The 16,105-nt window shown below is 36.5% G+C and overlaps 1 protein-coding gene across 2 annotated transcripts in view; it reads right to left on the bottom strand.

The window, feature by feature from the left end:
- The window catches only part of DEK (DEK proto-oncogene), a 44,269-nt gene that overhangs the window by 24,687 nt on the left and 3,477 nt on the right, over positions 1-16,105 (bottom strand). Inside the window, exons 4-10 of one of the 2 annotated variants that reach the window (XM_010708311.3) lie at positions 13,087-13,181; positions 12,462-12,582; positions 11,559-11,741; positions 8,560-8,692; positions 6,787-6,935; positions 5,489-5,557; positions 4,181-4,648 (exon numbers count right to left, since the gene is read on the bottom strand). In XM_010708311.3, the coding sequence (XP_010706613.1) occupies positions 4,637-4,648; positions 5,489-5,557; positions 6,787-6,935; positions 8,560-8,692; positions 11,559-11,741; positions 12,462-12,582; positions 13,087-13,181 (762 nt within the window). In that variant the 3' untranslated portion in view covers positions 4,181-4,636. Of the gene's footprint in view, positions 1-4,180; positions 4,649-5,488; positions 5,558-6,786; positions 6,936-8,559; positions 8,693-11,558; positions 11,742-12,461; positions 12,583-13,086; positions 13,182-16,105 lie in introns of those variants that run through there. The other variant, XM_031552724.1, reaches the window with a different exon arrangement.

Raw genomic sequence — 16,105 nt, 5'->3', positions numbered from 1 at the left:
GAGAATCTTTAAAGCAGAAAAAAATACCAATGCTACTTCTAAAATCGGGTTCTGCAAATCAGTAGATTGCATCACTGCCCCCAATTCCCAGTCAATAAAATAGCTGGTGTTACAGATTTCTGTTTTCTCTCATTTTAGTTCTAAAAAGTTAGCTTAAAATTTACTTCATAAATGAGAGTGAAGTAGTAAGTTTAAGCTGTAGCCCAGTGAACAAGCTTGGGAAGAAAGGCATGGTGAATGTGCTACCAGTGCTATCCCACAGAACACGTGAGAGGCCAGGTTTTTACTGAATTTATGGCCTGAGATTCTTCTAAGAGAGCAAATTTTGTTGCAGACTTGAGTATTAGACGTGGACAAAACTACAAATGTTTTATTACTAAGAGACTCTAAGTTTTCTCCCTCCTCCCAACCAGCTGCTTTGTATAAAACAGCCCAAGACCATTACACTTGCAGGATAAACACCCTCTGAATCTCACCAAACAATACCTGTTGGAGCTTATAATTGTTATTCCACCACGCCAAAGTTATTAGATGTTTCAGAGCAACACAACTGCTCAGATAATGAATTTCTCAAGAAATGGAAAGTATTTCATCCATTCTCATAGAATCATGGTTCAAGTCAGAAGGAATTTTTAGGGAGGACATGGTTGCAGGTCCTTCTCAGAGAGGGGCCACTGTAAGGCAGGTTGCTAAGGGCCCTGCCTGAACACCTCCAGCAACGAGGATCCTCCCACCCCTTCTGCTCTCTACTCTCTCACTTGGCAGTTGCAGGCTGCAATATGGACCCCATTTACCTGTCTCTAAGGATGAGCAAGCTCAGCTTGCTCAGCATCCCTTTGTACATCACATGTTCCACACCCATTATCTTGGTGGCCTTCCACTGGACTCACTCCAGAATGTCCACACCTTCCTTATCTCACAGAGCCCAAAGCTGAGCACAGCGATCCCAAAGCAGGCTCCCAAGTACTGAACTTAGGGAAATACTTGCTTTTCTCGACCTACTGGCTACACAAGTGTTGTGAACTCCCCGTGTTCCATCACAGGGGCTTCATCATATAGGTGAACTCCATTCAAATTACTGGACGCATCACCATTTGCTCCTTCCCAGGTCCCTTCCTGAAAATGTTCTGCAAAGTTGCTTAGAAAGAAATGACTTTGTCCCCACCTAAAGTGTTACACGGGCTTATTCTTCCCAGATGCTGGGTTCTGCATTTGCTAACCTTTATAACGTTCCCATCAACCCATTTCTCCTGTAAATCAAGGCCCATCTGAACATAATTTTTGATATACAACTTCTGGCTACTTGCTCTTACAAATATTTTTGAATTCAAAGACATTTATTTGAAAAGCAAAAGTAACATACTTTCTTAAAAATTTTCAGCAAGAGAAGCATGGACTTATTAAATTGCTTATTTCAAGGGCCCAGACAAAATATTCTGGTACCTTACAGATTTTCCATTGTTGTAAGTGACGAGAGCTAAAATAAAAGTAATAGAACTAAAAAATGAACACATTCCTGAGATGACTGCTTTTTTTCCATCTGGCCCACTGGAAACTACTTGATTACAGTCAACTTGAACAGAGGATTGGAACCAGATAACTTCTAGAAGTCTCTTCCAACCTGAAGTATTCTGCAATACATTTGCCATACAACTTTCTGATTTGAAATCTACCAAGCAGTCATGAGGTACCTTCTTTCTGAAACAGCACAGAACCTGATAAGCCTTCCCAGAATTGCCATGCTGACTGCTAAAGGCAGTATTACAAATTAAGCACTGAGCTCCAGAAGGTTTATTTTTAAGCCCTGTTCAGTGGTGCCTACTCTAAATTCAGGCAGACCTGAGCAGTATACCATGGGTAACCCCAGAACTCCAACTCAGCTCTTTGTCTAAAGACACGTAGCATCCTCCCTCCACCAAATCTCTACTCTTCCTTTTCCCCACCTAATCCCCTCCATCTTCTTTCTCCTATAGGACCCACACGCTCACTCCAAACACCAAGATCACTCATGGAAACAGCTGCTTGTGTAAGCAAGCCATTCAGGTTAACATGTGTTTTTGCAGGTGACCAACCAAAACAATGAATACCAAAGACTTAAGTAAACAAAAGAACCAAACACACTGTAGGCATGTAGGAATTACACCGTAAGCAAGTTAAACCAAGAAGTTAGACTGGTTTTTCTAGACTATAATGGTCAGGATATGATCTTGAACTTTTTTCAGGGTATGTGCCTTAAACACACTGTTAACTTCTGTGCCTATTTTGTATAGAATTTAAGCTCTGATCAGCTTTGTTTTACATCCAGTAGCATCAGGAATAACAGATTTTTTAATGTATCTTCTAGTACTGGTCTCACAGCCTTCCACACAGTGGAACTGTGTGTCAGCTGCAGCCAGGCTGGAATGGATTACCTGAGAAATAGTTCAGACACTTCTTCTCAGCTGAGAACTGCACTTAGATGTAATTAAGATGTTGTAACACAGTCTTTGACAGTTGCCAAGTCCATTTCCATTCCATCATCACAATTCCAAAATGGCAAGGAATGCACGTACACAATAAATAGCAGCACGCTGTTCCTTCCTAAGAATTTACACAGTAAGAAACATTTATACTTGGAAGTCATTTGTCATAAAAACACTTCCTGACCCAAAAAAATGAAAACTGACTGGTATATTAAAATACCAATCACGAGAAAGTTACATGATTTAAATTACTATTATTAAAAACCCATGTGAAAGCACAATAAAACTTGACACAGGTAACTTAACAGCTTTAACTGAGACTGCTAGAGGAAGTAGAAGCCCCTAGTGTTTTGAATTCTATAATTAAAATTTACAAAGTATTCTTAATACTCAAATATTTCAGAGGGGAAAAAAAAGTCACAGAGCATACAATTTTAGGTCTTGTTGCAAAGACATGCTCTTCAGCAACAATCTCTTAAGTAGGGAAGCCTGCTGATGCAGGCTTAGGTAGTTTCTACCAAACGAGATGAAGACAACAGCCTTGTTTCTGTATAATTATTTTTACTATACATTTAAGCAAACGTACCACCAACATTGGTTTACATTTTTGAGAAAGACATTTATTGAATAAAAACCCCGTTACATTCAGCCTTTTATGAATGATTACACGCAAAGAAAGTCAGAATATGTGATGACTGAGTAGCCTAACTGGCTGAACTTCAGAACTTAGATTACTTATGAACACTTATTTCCCAACTGTACAATAATAAAATGCAAAAATATGCTTCGTCTTCCCATTAATACTGTAGTCAGAGGGATTCTTTACTTTTGGCATAAATGGCAGCCCACACTTGGGCGTCTGTTATTAGTTCAGGTGTTAAATGTAGGACTTTCCACATTAGCTACAATGTATTTGGAAAACAGAAACCAAAAGAGCAGAAACAGATATGCAAAGAGTTCACTTTGATCCAGAAAGCTGTGGGTCAAAGTTCAAGACTGCAGACTTACAAGTACCAGCACGCACGTTGAGGCACCGTGGCTGAGGTTCAGAAGAGAGCTCCCATACCATCACGTAGTAAAGCCCAAGTCAGTAAAACCCATTGGGGGCTTCCAAAGCTATCACACCTCCTAACTGTACATCATGGATATCCACTTCTGAGACGTCAGGCCATCAAGTCCAAACACTAAAAGACCTTTTTTGCAACATGAGATTTGAAAAAAGTTTCCTATAGTCTTTACAGGGACTTTATTTATAAGTTCAAGCCATTGAAACAAACGTACCTGTAGTCTTTGTACAAAATTAAACACTGAAAAGCTTAAGTATAAAACTACAGTTTCATTTCTGTACAAGATGGGAAAAACATTGTAAAACCTCAACTCAGTTGTAGTTTAATCAGACTTCTGCATCTCTCTTTCCATCACAGCCTCACTGCTGAACACTGACATTTCATGTCATAAATCCTCTAAGATAAGATTAAAAACTGATTTGCACAAAAGAAATCAGAAATAACTTTATATACACAACAGAAAGCCTTTTAAGAGTACAAAAATAACATCTATATGCCAATTAGTTACCATGCTTTGACAATTCCAAGTGCCTAAACATGCAAGACAGTGATGACAATCCAGAATAATTCTGCATCTGTAGAATGTTTCAGACTATGAAAGACATTAACATGCCATTAACTCCTGTTCTTTTTGAAAATGGGTATATATTCTTTTTTTTTTTAAACCAATAATGCAGTATTCAAGTCTCTGCATGTATATCCACAGATAAACAGCTTTCATCTTGATTTTTAAATCTCCTGCAAGCTAGTAATGCAGACTAAAAAGCTGTGATGGTTCTAATCAATCTAATTATTCAAAGCAATCCAAGATGTACAAAAGCTATAAAAAAGGGAACACTTATTACCATGCACAAAACTTAAGAATGTTCAACTAAAACGCGCATCAAATGCATGTTTTGTTGGTTTGGTTGTTGTTATTTTTTTTTTTTTGCTTTAAAAAAAAAGATACACGACACGATTTACATTAACACTCTTAGCATCAGATCAGCAGAATCAGTTCTGACTAAATACCACAAGGGTAAGACACATTCCTTTTGCTGGTGCCTATCATATCTTCAAATCCACGGAAACAAAATCAGGAATCTTCAACTTCCCAGTCAAATCAGATCATGAAATCAACTGAAATGAGAAGTGTATTAGTTTTCTCCTTTCTCTGCATCTACCTACAACGTACACATTGCCTCTCCTTCAGCATCAGACTATCAAGAAAATGCACTCAACTTTTGCTGGCATGCAAGGCCAAGAACATCCCTTCAGCAAACAGATTGCTCTCATGTCTTTGCTGATAACAACACACACAGCACATAGATGTAAATAGTTTCTAGACAGTCACGTATCATTTCAACACCTGCAAATGAACCCACAATAAAAAAAAAACCTCATAGGCAGCTTCCTAACTGTGTTATCAATGAAAAGGGGCAAATATAGAGAAAAGCTCTCTTTATCCAATTTCCTTCTCTCGTTTGTAGAGCTTTCCAGTCTAAGAAGCTTATGCTATCTCTGCTTTGTTATCAGTGGTCAGTGCATGATTTACAGAGCAACTCGCAGCCAAAGCTGCAACTGGAAGAAAATACAGCCTTCAGAGTCAAGTCATCAAAAATTAGGAGAGCTCTAATTTTAGTTCTGCTTACTACAGAAACTCAAAGTAGTAATGACATGCTAAGAAAAAAAAAAAGTCTGGACCAGTTATTTTAGGAAGAGGAATACAGGAAAAAAACAACCCAGCAACCACAAAACAAACAACAGCAACAAAACCCAATAACCAACAAAACCACTCAACACATCCCACATAAGGGGAGCCAAAAAAGAAGGGCAAAAAAAAGCCAGTATTCACATTTATCAAAACAATGAGGTTTGGGATGCTTCCAACACTACGCAGGAGGCTATTACAACTGGTGTAAAACTATGGCATGCCAATTCCTATTAGACTTGGAAAAACGTTTCTAAACAATTCTTTACCTCTTTGACTGTTTCTTTAATGAAGTCTTTCCTGTCAGATAAGTCATAACTGGGATAATTCTCATACACCTAGAAAAAAAGAATTAAAAGTACAACCTTGAGTTACTTTCACTCAGTGTACTTTATGAATAGAAGCTTAAGTAAAAAAAAGAGCAAAAAGCAGTGCTGTACTCCTAGTATTACAGAACTCTCAGAACTCCCTCTGTTAATTATGGAAAATTACTTTTATTTCCCTGTCCTTATTTTGACCATGAAATCTAAATAAATTTATTTTTATGGTTGGTCACTGACTAAAATGCTACTGACAACACATCAACAAATTGGAATGCCTAACCTGCCATGTCAAGCAAATCAAGACTTCTCCAATGTTTGTCCTATACATTTTCTACAAATACCAGACAAATACCCTCTTAAAAAAAAAAAAATCTATCAAAAAAAATAAATCAAAATGAAACCTACATAAGGTTTCAAAACAAATACCTACTTATTTTTGTGTGATAAGTGGAATTGTCATCTTCCAAGTTACCAACATAAGCAATATGTTGGTATATATAAATATATATATATTGGTTGGTGTATATATAAGTGCTATTCTACAATTACTCTTTGGTTAATCATCATGAATGAGAAGTGAAAGGATATCAAACTAATTAAACAACAACCACCACCACCACTGCGAATGCCAATATTGACAATGAATGCAGAAAATGTTATTCCAGTTCACCACATTTCAGACTTATCCCAGTGTAACAAGTGACAAGGTAGCAGTGCTGTGATGGTCACTTTTCCCTTTTCCACCCACACTCCTCCTTGGCTCCTGTCCTGAAGCTCAATGGCTTCTTTGCACAGTTTACACAACTCGTTAACTCAGCTGAAAACTATTCACTTATTCTGCGTTGATAGCACTGAACAGACTCAAAGGATACAAAAAGAGCAAGGCAAGCAGAAATGTGCACAGAGCAGCACAGCCCTTCCCTTTTGACAGCAAAAATCTGCTGCACTGTCTCAACAACTCTAATATTTGCTCCTTAATACACAGCAGTTGCTTTGAAGGTAGCAGCACTACTTTCCATGTAGCTATTTTTGATTTAGAGATTTTCATTCTCCTGTGGAACATTCAGCATTGCACACCTTGAGATTAAGCCCTCCTAGTAGTAGCTGTTAGTAAATAAATCAAGGCAAACCATTTTGTTTCAAAAACGTTGTGTAGACTGTAAGCCATAGTTAACAAAACAAGATGATAAAAGTCAACTTACAGACAACTTACTGTCCCCAAAAAAGCTGCTAGATCTGCTTACCTCCTTGCAGATTTGTTTCATTGTGACCTCCTCCAAATTTGCATTGGCCAACAATTTCTTGACAGTTTCCTTGATTTCTTCATCCGTGGGTGGTTTCTTCAGCTTTTTAATTAAAGGTTCATTATCTGAACTATCCTCAGATTCGCTTTCTAAATATGAAGAGTAATTCAGATTGGAGTAAAAGATTTTCAACTTGCTTTCATTCTTTCTCCAAAACAAAAACTATCAGAACATTTGATGCAATGATCACCCTTAAAATGGGTATCTTGCCAGTCCATCATTTTGTAACTAAAGCAAATGCTGTCAGTATTACACTTAACTTATACATCTGCATTACTGTTTGTAAACTACCAGTTAACAAATCAATACATACTCTAGAAAGTATGCATCTGTTTACATTCATCTATCAAACAAAAACAAAAAGCAAACCAAGAACATTTATGACAGCAATTCAAAACTGAGACATTTCTGTCCTAAAACAACATTTGTTTGCTTTGAAAAGGAGTTTAGATTCCTTTTCCCAATGGTGCTGCTCATTAGAGTCTCATAATTTTGCAGTGCTGTAATACCAAACATGCCATCAGAAACACCATCCGAAAAAACAAACAAACTAGCTAAAAAACAAGGAGAATCATAAAGGAAGTTAAGTGAAAAGGCACAGGACAGTCCTATCTTTTCCAGCAGTAAAACGCTGCGACTGAGCGACTCCAGCACACTGTTACTGGCATCTTGTCTGAGAATAGAGGCACTAAGACTAGATAAAGAGCTTGCAGAATGACCCACTTCATATTTTAAGTTTCGTAATGTGGACTTAAAAAAGAAATGCAGTAGGAATAAACAAGAAACTAAGCACAGAGTTATGTAACACACAAATACACAAAGTATATGTGTAACATCACACACACATTGTGGTAGTAAAATGAAGTGCACATGCACACAGTTGTGTTTATGACATCAGTACCATCAGCAAACTGAAAAATATTCGGTTCAGCAAAGGCTGCCTAACAGCTGAGAAACAAGGCTGTGAAAGAAGCTGAGCATAATTTTTTTATCTGAGAGCTGTTGTTTTCTTAACTCACTGACAAAGGGAGTAGTTAGTTTGAACTGATTTCTCTGTGAAAGCACACATATGCTGGTGCTGGCATTAAATGAACTATGCTTGTAGTACACATATATGCTGCATTAGTAATGCATGCTGCAACTGGGATGGCTTTTTAACTCCAAGAGGGTGAGAAAATTGAAGGCTATAAATAACCTCTGGAGATCATTTGGCTGAAGCTCCTCCTCAGAACAGGGCCACTGCTGAGTGGGCTGCCCTAACTGTATATACATGCATTTGTCAGATATAAGGAAAACGAGCCACAGGATGCACGTGGAACACATATTTGTGAATATCAAGCTGCTGAACAGGAGACAGAAAGTTAGATATATATATATATATATATATATATATATACACACACTATATATATCCATCAATTATAAGACTGAAGTTTAATAGAACTTCATGATGTTCTTGCAACAGAAGACAGAACCAGGCTGATACTTTAGGTATACAGACAAAAATGTATATGCAAACAACATAAATTATATAAAGATATACCCAAATCTTTTTTTTTTTTTTTTTAATTACCATTGCAAGGAAAGAAACTTCAAATCGATAACTCAGCAAACTCCATTTTCCTTCACAATTAGATAAAGAAGCCTGTCTTCTAATAAGTATCTCTGTTAAGCTACAAGACGATGCATGACAAAAGATTTAAAGCCATTTACCTTTTCTAGAACTGTTCTGACTCTTTTTAGTAGTGCTGCTATCCGCCTTCTTGACATTAGCACCCTTCACAGTTTTCTTGGGTTTGGAAGTCACCTTTTTAGATTTTTCTCTTTTAGATGCTCTTCTAGGGGGCTATAAAGAAGAAAATGGAGGATTAGAACAGTGATTCCTACTGAACAACCCACACTCCTCTTAAGCAACAGCAATCATCCCTTCTGTCAGCACAAACTACATCAACAACATTAATAGAATTTCACACTGCTCCTCTATATACTCAAACTGGAACCTTCTGATTGTGTTTATAATTTAGCTGTACTGCACCCTTCCATTTGCAGTTAGTTATCATAGAACAGTTTGGGTTTGAGGGAACCCTAAAAACCATCTGGCTTTGGACCCCCCTGCCGCAGGCAGATTTCACCAGATCAGGTTGCTCAAAGCTACAGTTGCTTAGAATTAGCTGAAAAATTTCTAAAAGGCATGGCATGTTGTGTTCAATCATTTCTAGATGCTGTACTTCACTAGGACTACACACAGCAAGTTCTTTTAGTACCAGCTGAGAAGATCAGCTGGTTGATTATTGCAGCTAGCAAACTCAAAGAAAACTGCACTAAGTTACCACCAATAGGAAAAGTGGGAACATTAATTCATACAGTGTGTGGATACATGCAGTGCATTGTTATCACAAACTAAATGTGTGCTTAACACAGGCTTTTACATAGAACTTCTAACCAGGCTGAAAACTGCCCTCACAGAAATACAAAGTTTAGACCAGGATAAAACCCGACTTCAGAGAAAGAATACCATGAAACAAACTAACTAATTACTAAATTCATAATTCCAATTTCAATTTTAAATGGCAGTGCAGTCACCTGAGCTATCACTATTACACAGTAACATCTAAATAAGTTCACACAACTTTTCACTACTTGTTCAATTGGTATCTGGTACAACCCCTGAAACTATACTCAGTAGAACAGAGTGTATTTCTTTATACTGGATTGCTCACTTACAGTTGCTATTACAGCTATACAACTAAAAAACAGTGTTGTTAAGTGAGACCTTTGCTGCTTAACATCAAAAAATATACTCAAGAATCACTGCAAACCTAACTAAACTTGCATTTAGTTTTTAAGTTCCTATTAAAGCTCCATCACTAGCTACAGAATCAGAGGTTAAAACTAACAACTCATATTTAAACTTCAAAAAAATTATGTTCCTTCAGCATGCAGAAGTATTCCAGATATCTTTTCTTTCTGGGTACATAAGATTAAAAAACAAAACAATAAAACACTGTTGCAGTCAAGAGAAGCTCATAACTACTTCAGCCTGAGATGCCAAAAGAGCAGAGGAAACACAACCTGTAGTTTGTTAAATATTATATAAATCTAGCTGTTATTTTTCCTTCTTTATGGTATAACCTTAAAACTCTGCAAAGATAGACATCCTTCCTTTTCACCACTTCCTATATTCAAACTAATTTGGCATACAAGTGTTTGCACGATAATTACACTTTTATTCCATGCAAATCAGTTTCAACTTCCAAAGTTGGTCATCTAACTCCTCCTGCCTTTTGAAAGAAGGCAAAGACAACTCAGTTAGATCAACAGGGTCTACTATTTTTTCTTAAATAGCTGAATTCTTGAAAAAGTTTTTAAAAGCAGACTCCTGGCTCTGAAAGCCACGTTTCCTTCCCTCACAGCAGGAAGACTGTACTGTTGAAGAGATGAACAAATATAAAATTAACTTCTCGTATTTTGTCCTCTTTTGACTATTTGGAGGAAAAGAAAAATGCAAACTCACAATTATGTTTGTTTTATGGAGTTGCAAAGAATTTCCTCGAAGCTTCTTTTTAAATTAACATGAGAACCTCTGAAACGTAAAAGTGTTTGCATAAATAGTTCAAGTTGCATACATCAGCTTTTGTATAGCTCAGACAATTTACTTAAGCTGTCACTCTTGCACTCCAATAGGGGGAATGCAACTCAAGTAAATAACTCTCTCAGTTTGGAGTCAAAGGCTAGGTAGCCCACATAAATGATTTCCTTTGACACCAATTAACTAATTGCTGTTTGTTCTACGGCTTTGATTATGGCTAAAAAGGAAGTAAAAGGAAGTCCCACTGAAAACAAAATGTAGGATCGGATGGAGCCTATGGCTCCTCATTTCTTTCTTTCACACTTCAGACATATGGACAAAACCAGTGGCATTTGCACCAGACCATCTTGTGTCTTCTGTTAACTACGTTCAGGACTGAAATTGAATGGAAAGTGGAAGGCTTTTCTGTTGTTTGGTTTTTTGTTTTTGTTTTTTTTTTAAACTTAATCTCTCTGATGTTATAAAAGACTGAACTAAGTTTCAAAGAATACACAGCAGAACAGCAAATAGGGAGAACACTCTGTAAAACACAGGGATCTCCGCAAGGCTGCTTGTTCTGTTGCCTCCTTTAGCTCTGTGATCTACAGAAGCCCAAAAGAGAGATGAGAACATAAGATCCAGAAGAAATGTGGAAGCAAGATTTGAAAACAATGCAGTAGTTAAGTCAGGGACCTGTACTCACTTCAGAGTTAACTTCTAGGTATCCAATCAAACCCTACATGCACAGATACAAATACAGACATACTCTCACTGGAAAAGATACTGAGAATTTACTATTGAAATGAAGATTACATTAATAAAACCTTCACAAGGTATATAAGAATCCCATCAACTACACTTCAAATTCTGACTGTCCTAATCTGACAACCAGCAAATGGTTTTCTAAGGTGTATGAACAAAAACAAGAACCTTAGTATTATCTTATCGATTCTCTAAGGCACCAAGAAATCAAGATCTCTCTTATAAATTTTATAAATGAAACTATTAATTTAGTAAAACATCAATTACCTCTCCAACCTTACATGTTCTACGAATCAACAATTGGTAGCAATCACACTGACAAATTGCAGAGAAAAGTTTTTAGCCCTACGTTGAAAAAAAATGACTCAAGAGCCCTCATTACCTCCTCTTCACTTTCTTTCTCTTCTGAAGAATCATCCTTTTCCTTCTTTTCATCTTCCTCACTGCTTGATTCATCAGACAAGATCTCTGGGCACTTGGTGCGTTTTGTTTTTCTCGTTGTTCCAGTACTACTGCGTTCTTTTTTGCCACCTTTGCTTGGTGTCTTCTTGGACTTTGGCAACGGCTGAAAGGCAGGGATGCATGTTATTCACAAAGGAATACAAAAGAATATTTTAAAGAAAATATAAATTCCTTCAAATAATAAGTAAAAAAAAAAAATAGTAAGTACAGAGGTCTACATCATCGAAACAAAAAACCAGGCCAATTGTATGCGTTACTCTTATAACATGCTAAGAAGAAATTCAAAGCATGGGTATAAATCAGAGTAAAATGAAACTGCATTTCACTTTTAAGCTAAGCCTCCCCTTCACTCCCCTAATCTAAGAAATCCAGTTAGGGATTAGGGAAGCACAAACAAGGATATTTTACATTACCCATAAAAGTTCACTTTTTCTTCTGGCAGCAGATTAGCTGACGACTCTTGAGGTTACACAAAACTGCATTTTGTTGTTACTCAGTTCTACCAGCATCCCTAAGGAGCATGCTGACTTTGTACATACTACTTCCCAGTGTTTGCTGCAAATAAACTGAAGTTTCCTGAGCAATAGTCTAACCAGTTCAGTATTGCCTATAGATTAAAAACTGATTGCCGTTATGAGATTCTACTGTGTCTATTCTCTTCCACTCACCCACAAAGCAGATGCTGCTCACTGGAATTTGGGAATGGCTGTCCCTAATTAGCTCACATATTAATCACTAATTCTGTTTAGTGCTTTAAAGCATAAAGGCAGCTGCATTTTTTGCCAAGACAGAGTTCTTAAAACAAGCATAACCTGCATCTCACCTTGCCTGAAGACTTTGGATGCATTAAGAAGTTTAAGATTCTGGTTACCAGCTCACTGTTGACTCCTGATCTTTCCAAATCAAGAACTTCACAGATACTTTTCAACATTGCATTTCTAAATCTGGAGAGAGAAAAAAGGAAGAGAAAAACCAAAGTATTTAGTAACACATTATAAACAACAGATCAACATTTAACTGATTTATGCCTACATCCCGACATTGATTTGTTATCACTAGATTTACTGCTTTATCTTATTTTCAAACCCTTTCATTCCAGCTTCAACCAATTTGCAGCACCTTCTTCTGTTAATAGGGAAGTAGTTTATGTGGAGAAATAGTACAAACAAAACAAAAAAACACCACCAACAAGAAAACATCACTTTGTTACGCTAAATGTTCCAGTTCATTACATTCATTTCACAGCATTTCTAGGAATAACACTGTACTTTTAATATACATTAAGCAAAAATGGGTTTTGATTCTGAAGGAGAAAGGTTTTAAGGCAGAGATATGAAAGCTTGCACCATGAATGGAATGTCATGTAAATTTTGTAAAGACAAATGTTGAAAATAAAAAGATGGTACAGCATGAGTCAGTCTATACAAAGTAGCAATGGAGATCATTACTTTTTTAACATCTCCTCCTTCTTTTTGTATTGGTCACTTCCTTTTTCAAATGGAAACCCGCTGAACTGACCCACATTCTTCTTTAGGGAAGCAACCTAGAACAGAACACAGATTAACTTCTCTTACATGCAGCTTAAAGGACTTCATCCAATTATGTTTAACTTTTCACAGAAGAAAAATCTGTTCTATCTTGTAGCTTACCATCGATGAAAACTTGCACCTATATAAAAAATCCCAATGAACATTTACTTATACATCTTATGCCTGTATTTACCTCATGACAGCTAAATTACAACTAAGTTCCTGGGATCTTGGTAATTTAATTTCTTTTAATAACTTGCATGGAAAAATCACCTGCCATTTTGAGCTTATAAATAATACAGTACATGCAAAACATGTTTGTGCAACGATGATCACAGGAAGCCTGATGTTCACTTTGTACTGTATAGTTTGCTGTAGAATAGTAAATTTTCAGTACATGATCTGTTAGAGCTGATTAGCTTCATTTGCTTTTTAAATTCTTACATAGGATTGTGACTGCACTTTTGAAGCTCTTCTTCTGCATGATCAATTTATGTATTTACACATCACCCAACTGGCAAGGCCAGCCATTAAGCCACTAGAGTGAACAGGACCAAGCTTTCATCGTAACAGACAGTCCTCATCATGAAAAAAATCACTCCTATCTACAACCAAGAATAAAGTTCTTCAGCTTTTTCTTCATCTCTTCTTCACAAAAAAAGTTTAAAGGAATCCCAAAATGTTCTGAGATATTTATAACACGACCAAGTACGACCTGGAATCACTTTCAACAATTTTACAGATCTTCTTTCTGGTGTTTCTCCACTAGTTTAAAATTTTACCAATGCTAAGCTCCTTGTATTCTGCCCAGAAATTCAGTATAGAAAATCTGCAGGTGTGTCAGTATGTTTTATTAAACATTAACTACTTTCTGAAGCACCTATAGAATGTGCATACAAAACAACATCTGACTTCCTTGACTTTAAATGGCATTCTGAGATCCCTACAACTCTGATTAAATATGGTTTTCAATTAACTCATACTGATATTTCCAAATGGTACCTATTTATAAGCAAACATATTCACCTATATTTTAGCTCAGAGACATAGCTTTCACAAAAATTAATGGAAATACAGTCAATCTTTAAAGTATCCGATTGTTAGAATTTTCTAGGACTAGAAATATTTTTATATACATTTCTATAATCAGAAACCATAAATTCAGTGTTAAGTTCTGTCAAATACTGACTCTGGTCAATGATGGACATACTCTGTTCTACAAGATAAGGCTCTAACCTAATTAATGATTATCATTTTAGGGTAGGACACAGGTGCTACAATAAAAGGTTTAGAAACAACAGATACAGTTTTTAAGAGAAACTTTCTATGATGAACAGAATCTTGTTATATCACAGTATGTTTTCCAGCTATCTCAGTCACTTCAGCAGGTGATGCTACCTCATTTCCCCAAGCAACAGGTCTCACAGGAGTATCAGAACTTTGCAGGAAACCAGAAGACTGCCCAAATAATACATCAAGGACAATTATTTGTTATTAAGGAGCTAAGACAGTAGGAATCTATGTAAGCTCAAAAACAGCACGAAAAATGTTGTTTTATTACATGGACTGTCTGTATATAAGATAGAAAATTATTTGTATTGGTATTTATTTGTAGAACAACTAAGGCTAAAGTAAATTATTTTGTCTTAAGTAATGCAAGCCACACGTAATCAGAACAAAACCAGATAAATGCAAGCATGTTTGGGGAACCTGCTGGCAAGCAGAACTTTGTACAGCCATCAGAACCTGTGCAATCATATTAATTCTGCATGAGGCAGCCTATTTAGTTGACTTTCTGTGAAATACCATGTTTTGGGCAGTAGGAACATGGACAACTACAGAAAGTAGTGAGGGTGATCTAAGGACTCAGACTACTGGGACACTAGAGCAATAGCCTTTAACAGCTAGCTGGATTCTCCAACAAGTCTACATCCAAAATGTATCCGATTGTTAGAACACAGAGCAAAGTGGGGTGGAACTGCACCCACATAAATGGCATGGGATGGAATAGTCAGAGTTGTATTTCAACTGCACTTCTGTCTAACTAATAACATTTAAGAGTGTTAAATATCAGTTTACAATCATATAATTTTGCACATAATTCTAAAACTGCTAACAGACACGTGTCCATTAGCTGATTGTGTTAATAAACAATTTGCCAACGATGTAGTTGGTGATAATTGTTACTGAGTTGTTAGTGTCTTAGTAACACATTACATAGCCAATAAACGTTATGGTCTCCTCAATCAGTTACATCTCAGATCTGTGAGCTGTGGTGGAGAGAGGGATTCACAGTACCTCTACCAGAAGATGATATAAAAGCATCACTAGTTTCATAAATGGATGTAGTTTCACAACTTGCACTAAAAATCTAGTTAGAACAGAAAGCTACATGGTTGTCATTCCACTTTTCCCATCAAATGATGAAATTCTACTGCAAAACAATCCAAAAGACAGTCAATGTCTGTATACAGAGCCAAAAATACTTGATTTGTTAGCTAACATACCAAATAAATACCAAAATTCAAAGAGATTTTGATGAACATACACTGTTTTTTCTCCTGAATAGTTGAGATCAGATGACAGACCTTCGCTGTGTCATTGAAACAACCACAGCATTTGCAGCAGTGGTTTCAGATATTCTAACTGAATTTGTATAACATTTGTACTTGTATCACTCAGTTCCTCATTTCTGTGCTAGCTGTTTAAGTTTCTAAAATACAGTAAGAGCTTAAAAATAAAGTGCATTGAAGTGATACTGTTGAATCTGCCTTAATTACTGCCATCTCCATTTCATTCCTAGTAGCAAAGAAAATGGGCCAGATGTATTCTGAAATGCAAGGCATGATCAATAGTATATAACAGGCACTAAGAACTATTTGCTATTATGGATCAAGTTTGATCCTTGGATATAAGAGAGAGCATATCTTTTTTTTTT

The sequence above is a fragment of the Meleagris gallopavo genome, chromosome 3 (genome assembly GCF_000146605.3).
Source record: "Meleagris gallopavo isolate NT-WF06-2002-E0010 breed Aviagen turkey brand Nicholas breeding stock chromosome 3, Turkey_5.1, whole genome shotgun sequence".
NCBI classification, from domain to species: Eukaryota; Metazoa; Chordata; class Aves; order Galliformes; family Phasianidae; genus Meleagris; species Meleagris gallopavo.
The sequence above is the reverse complement of the archived record's forward strand: the minus strand, read 5'-3'. Positions and strand labels throughout refer to the sequence as shown.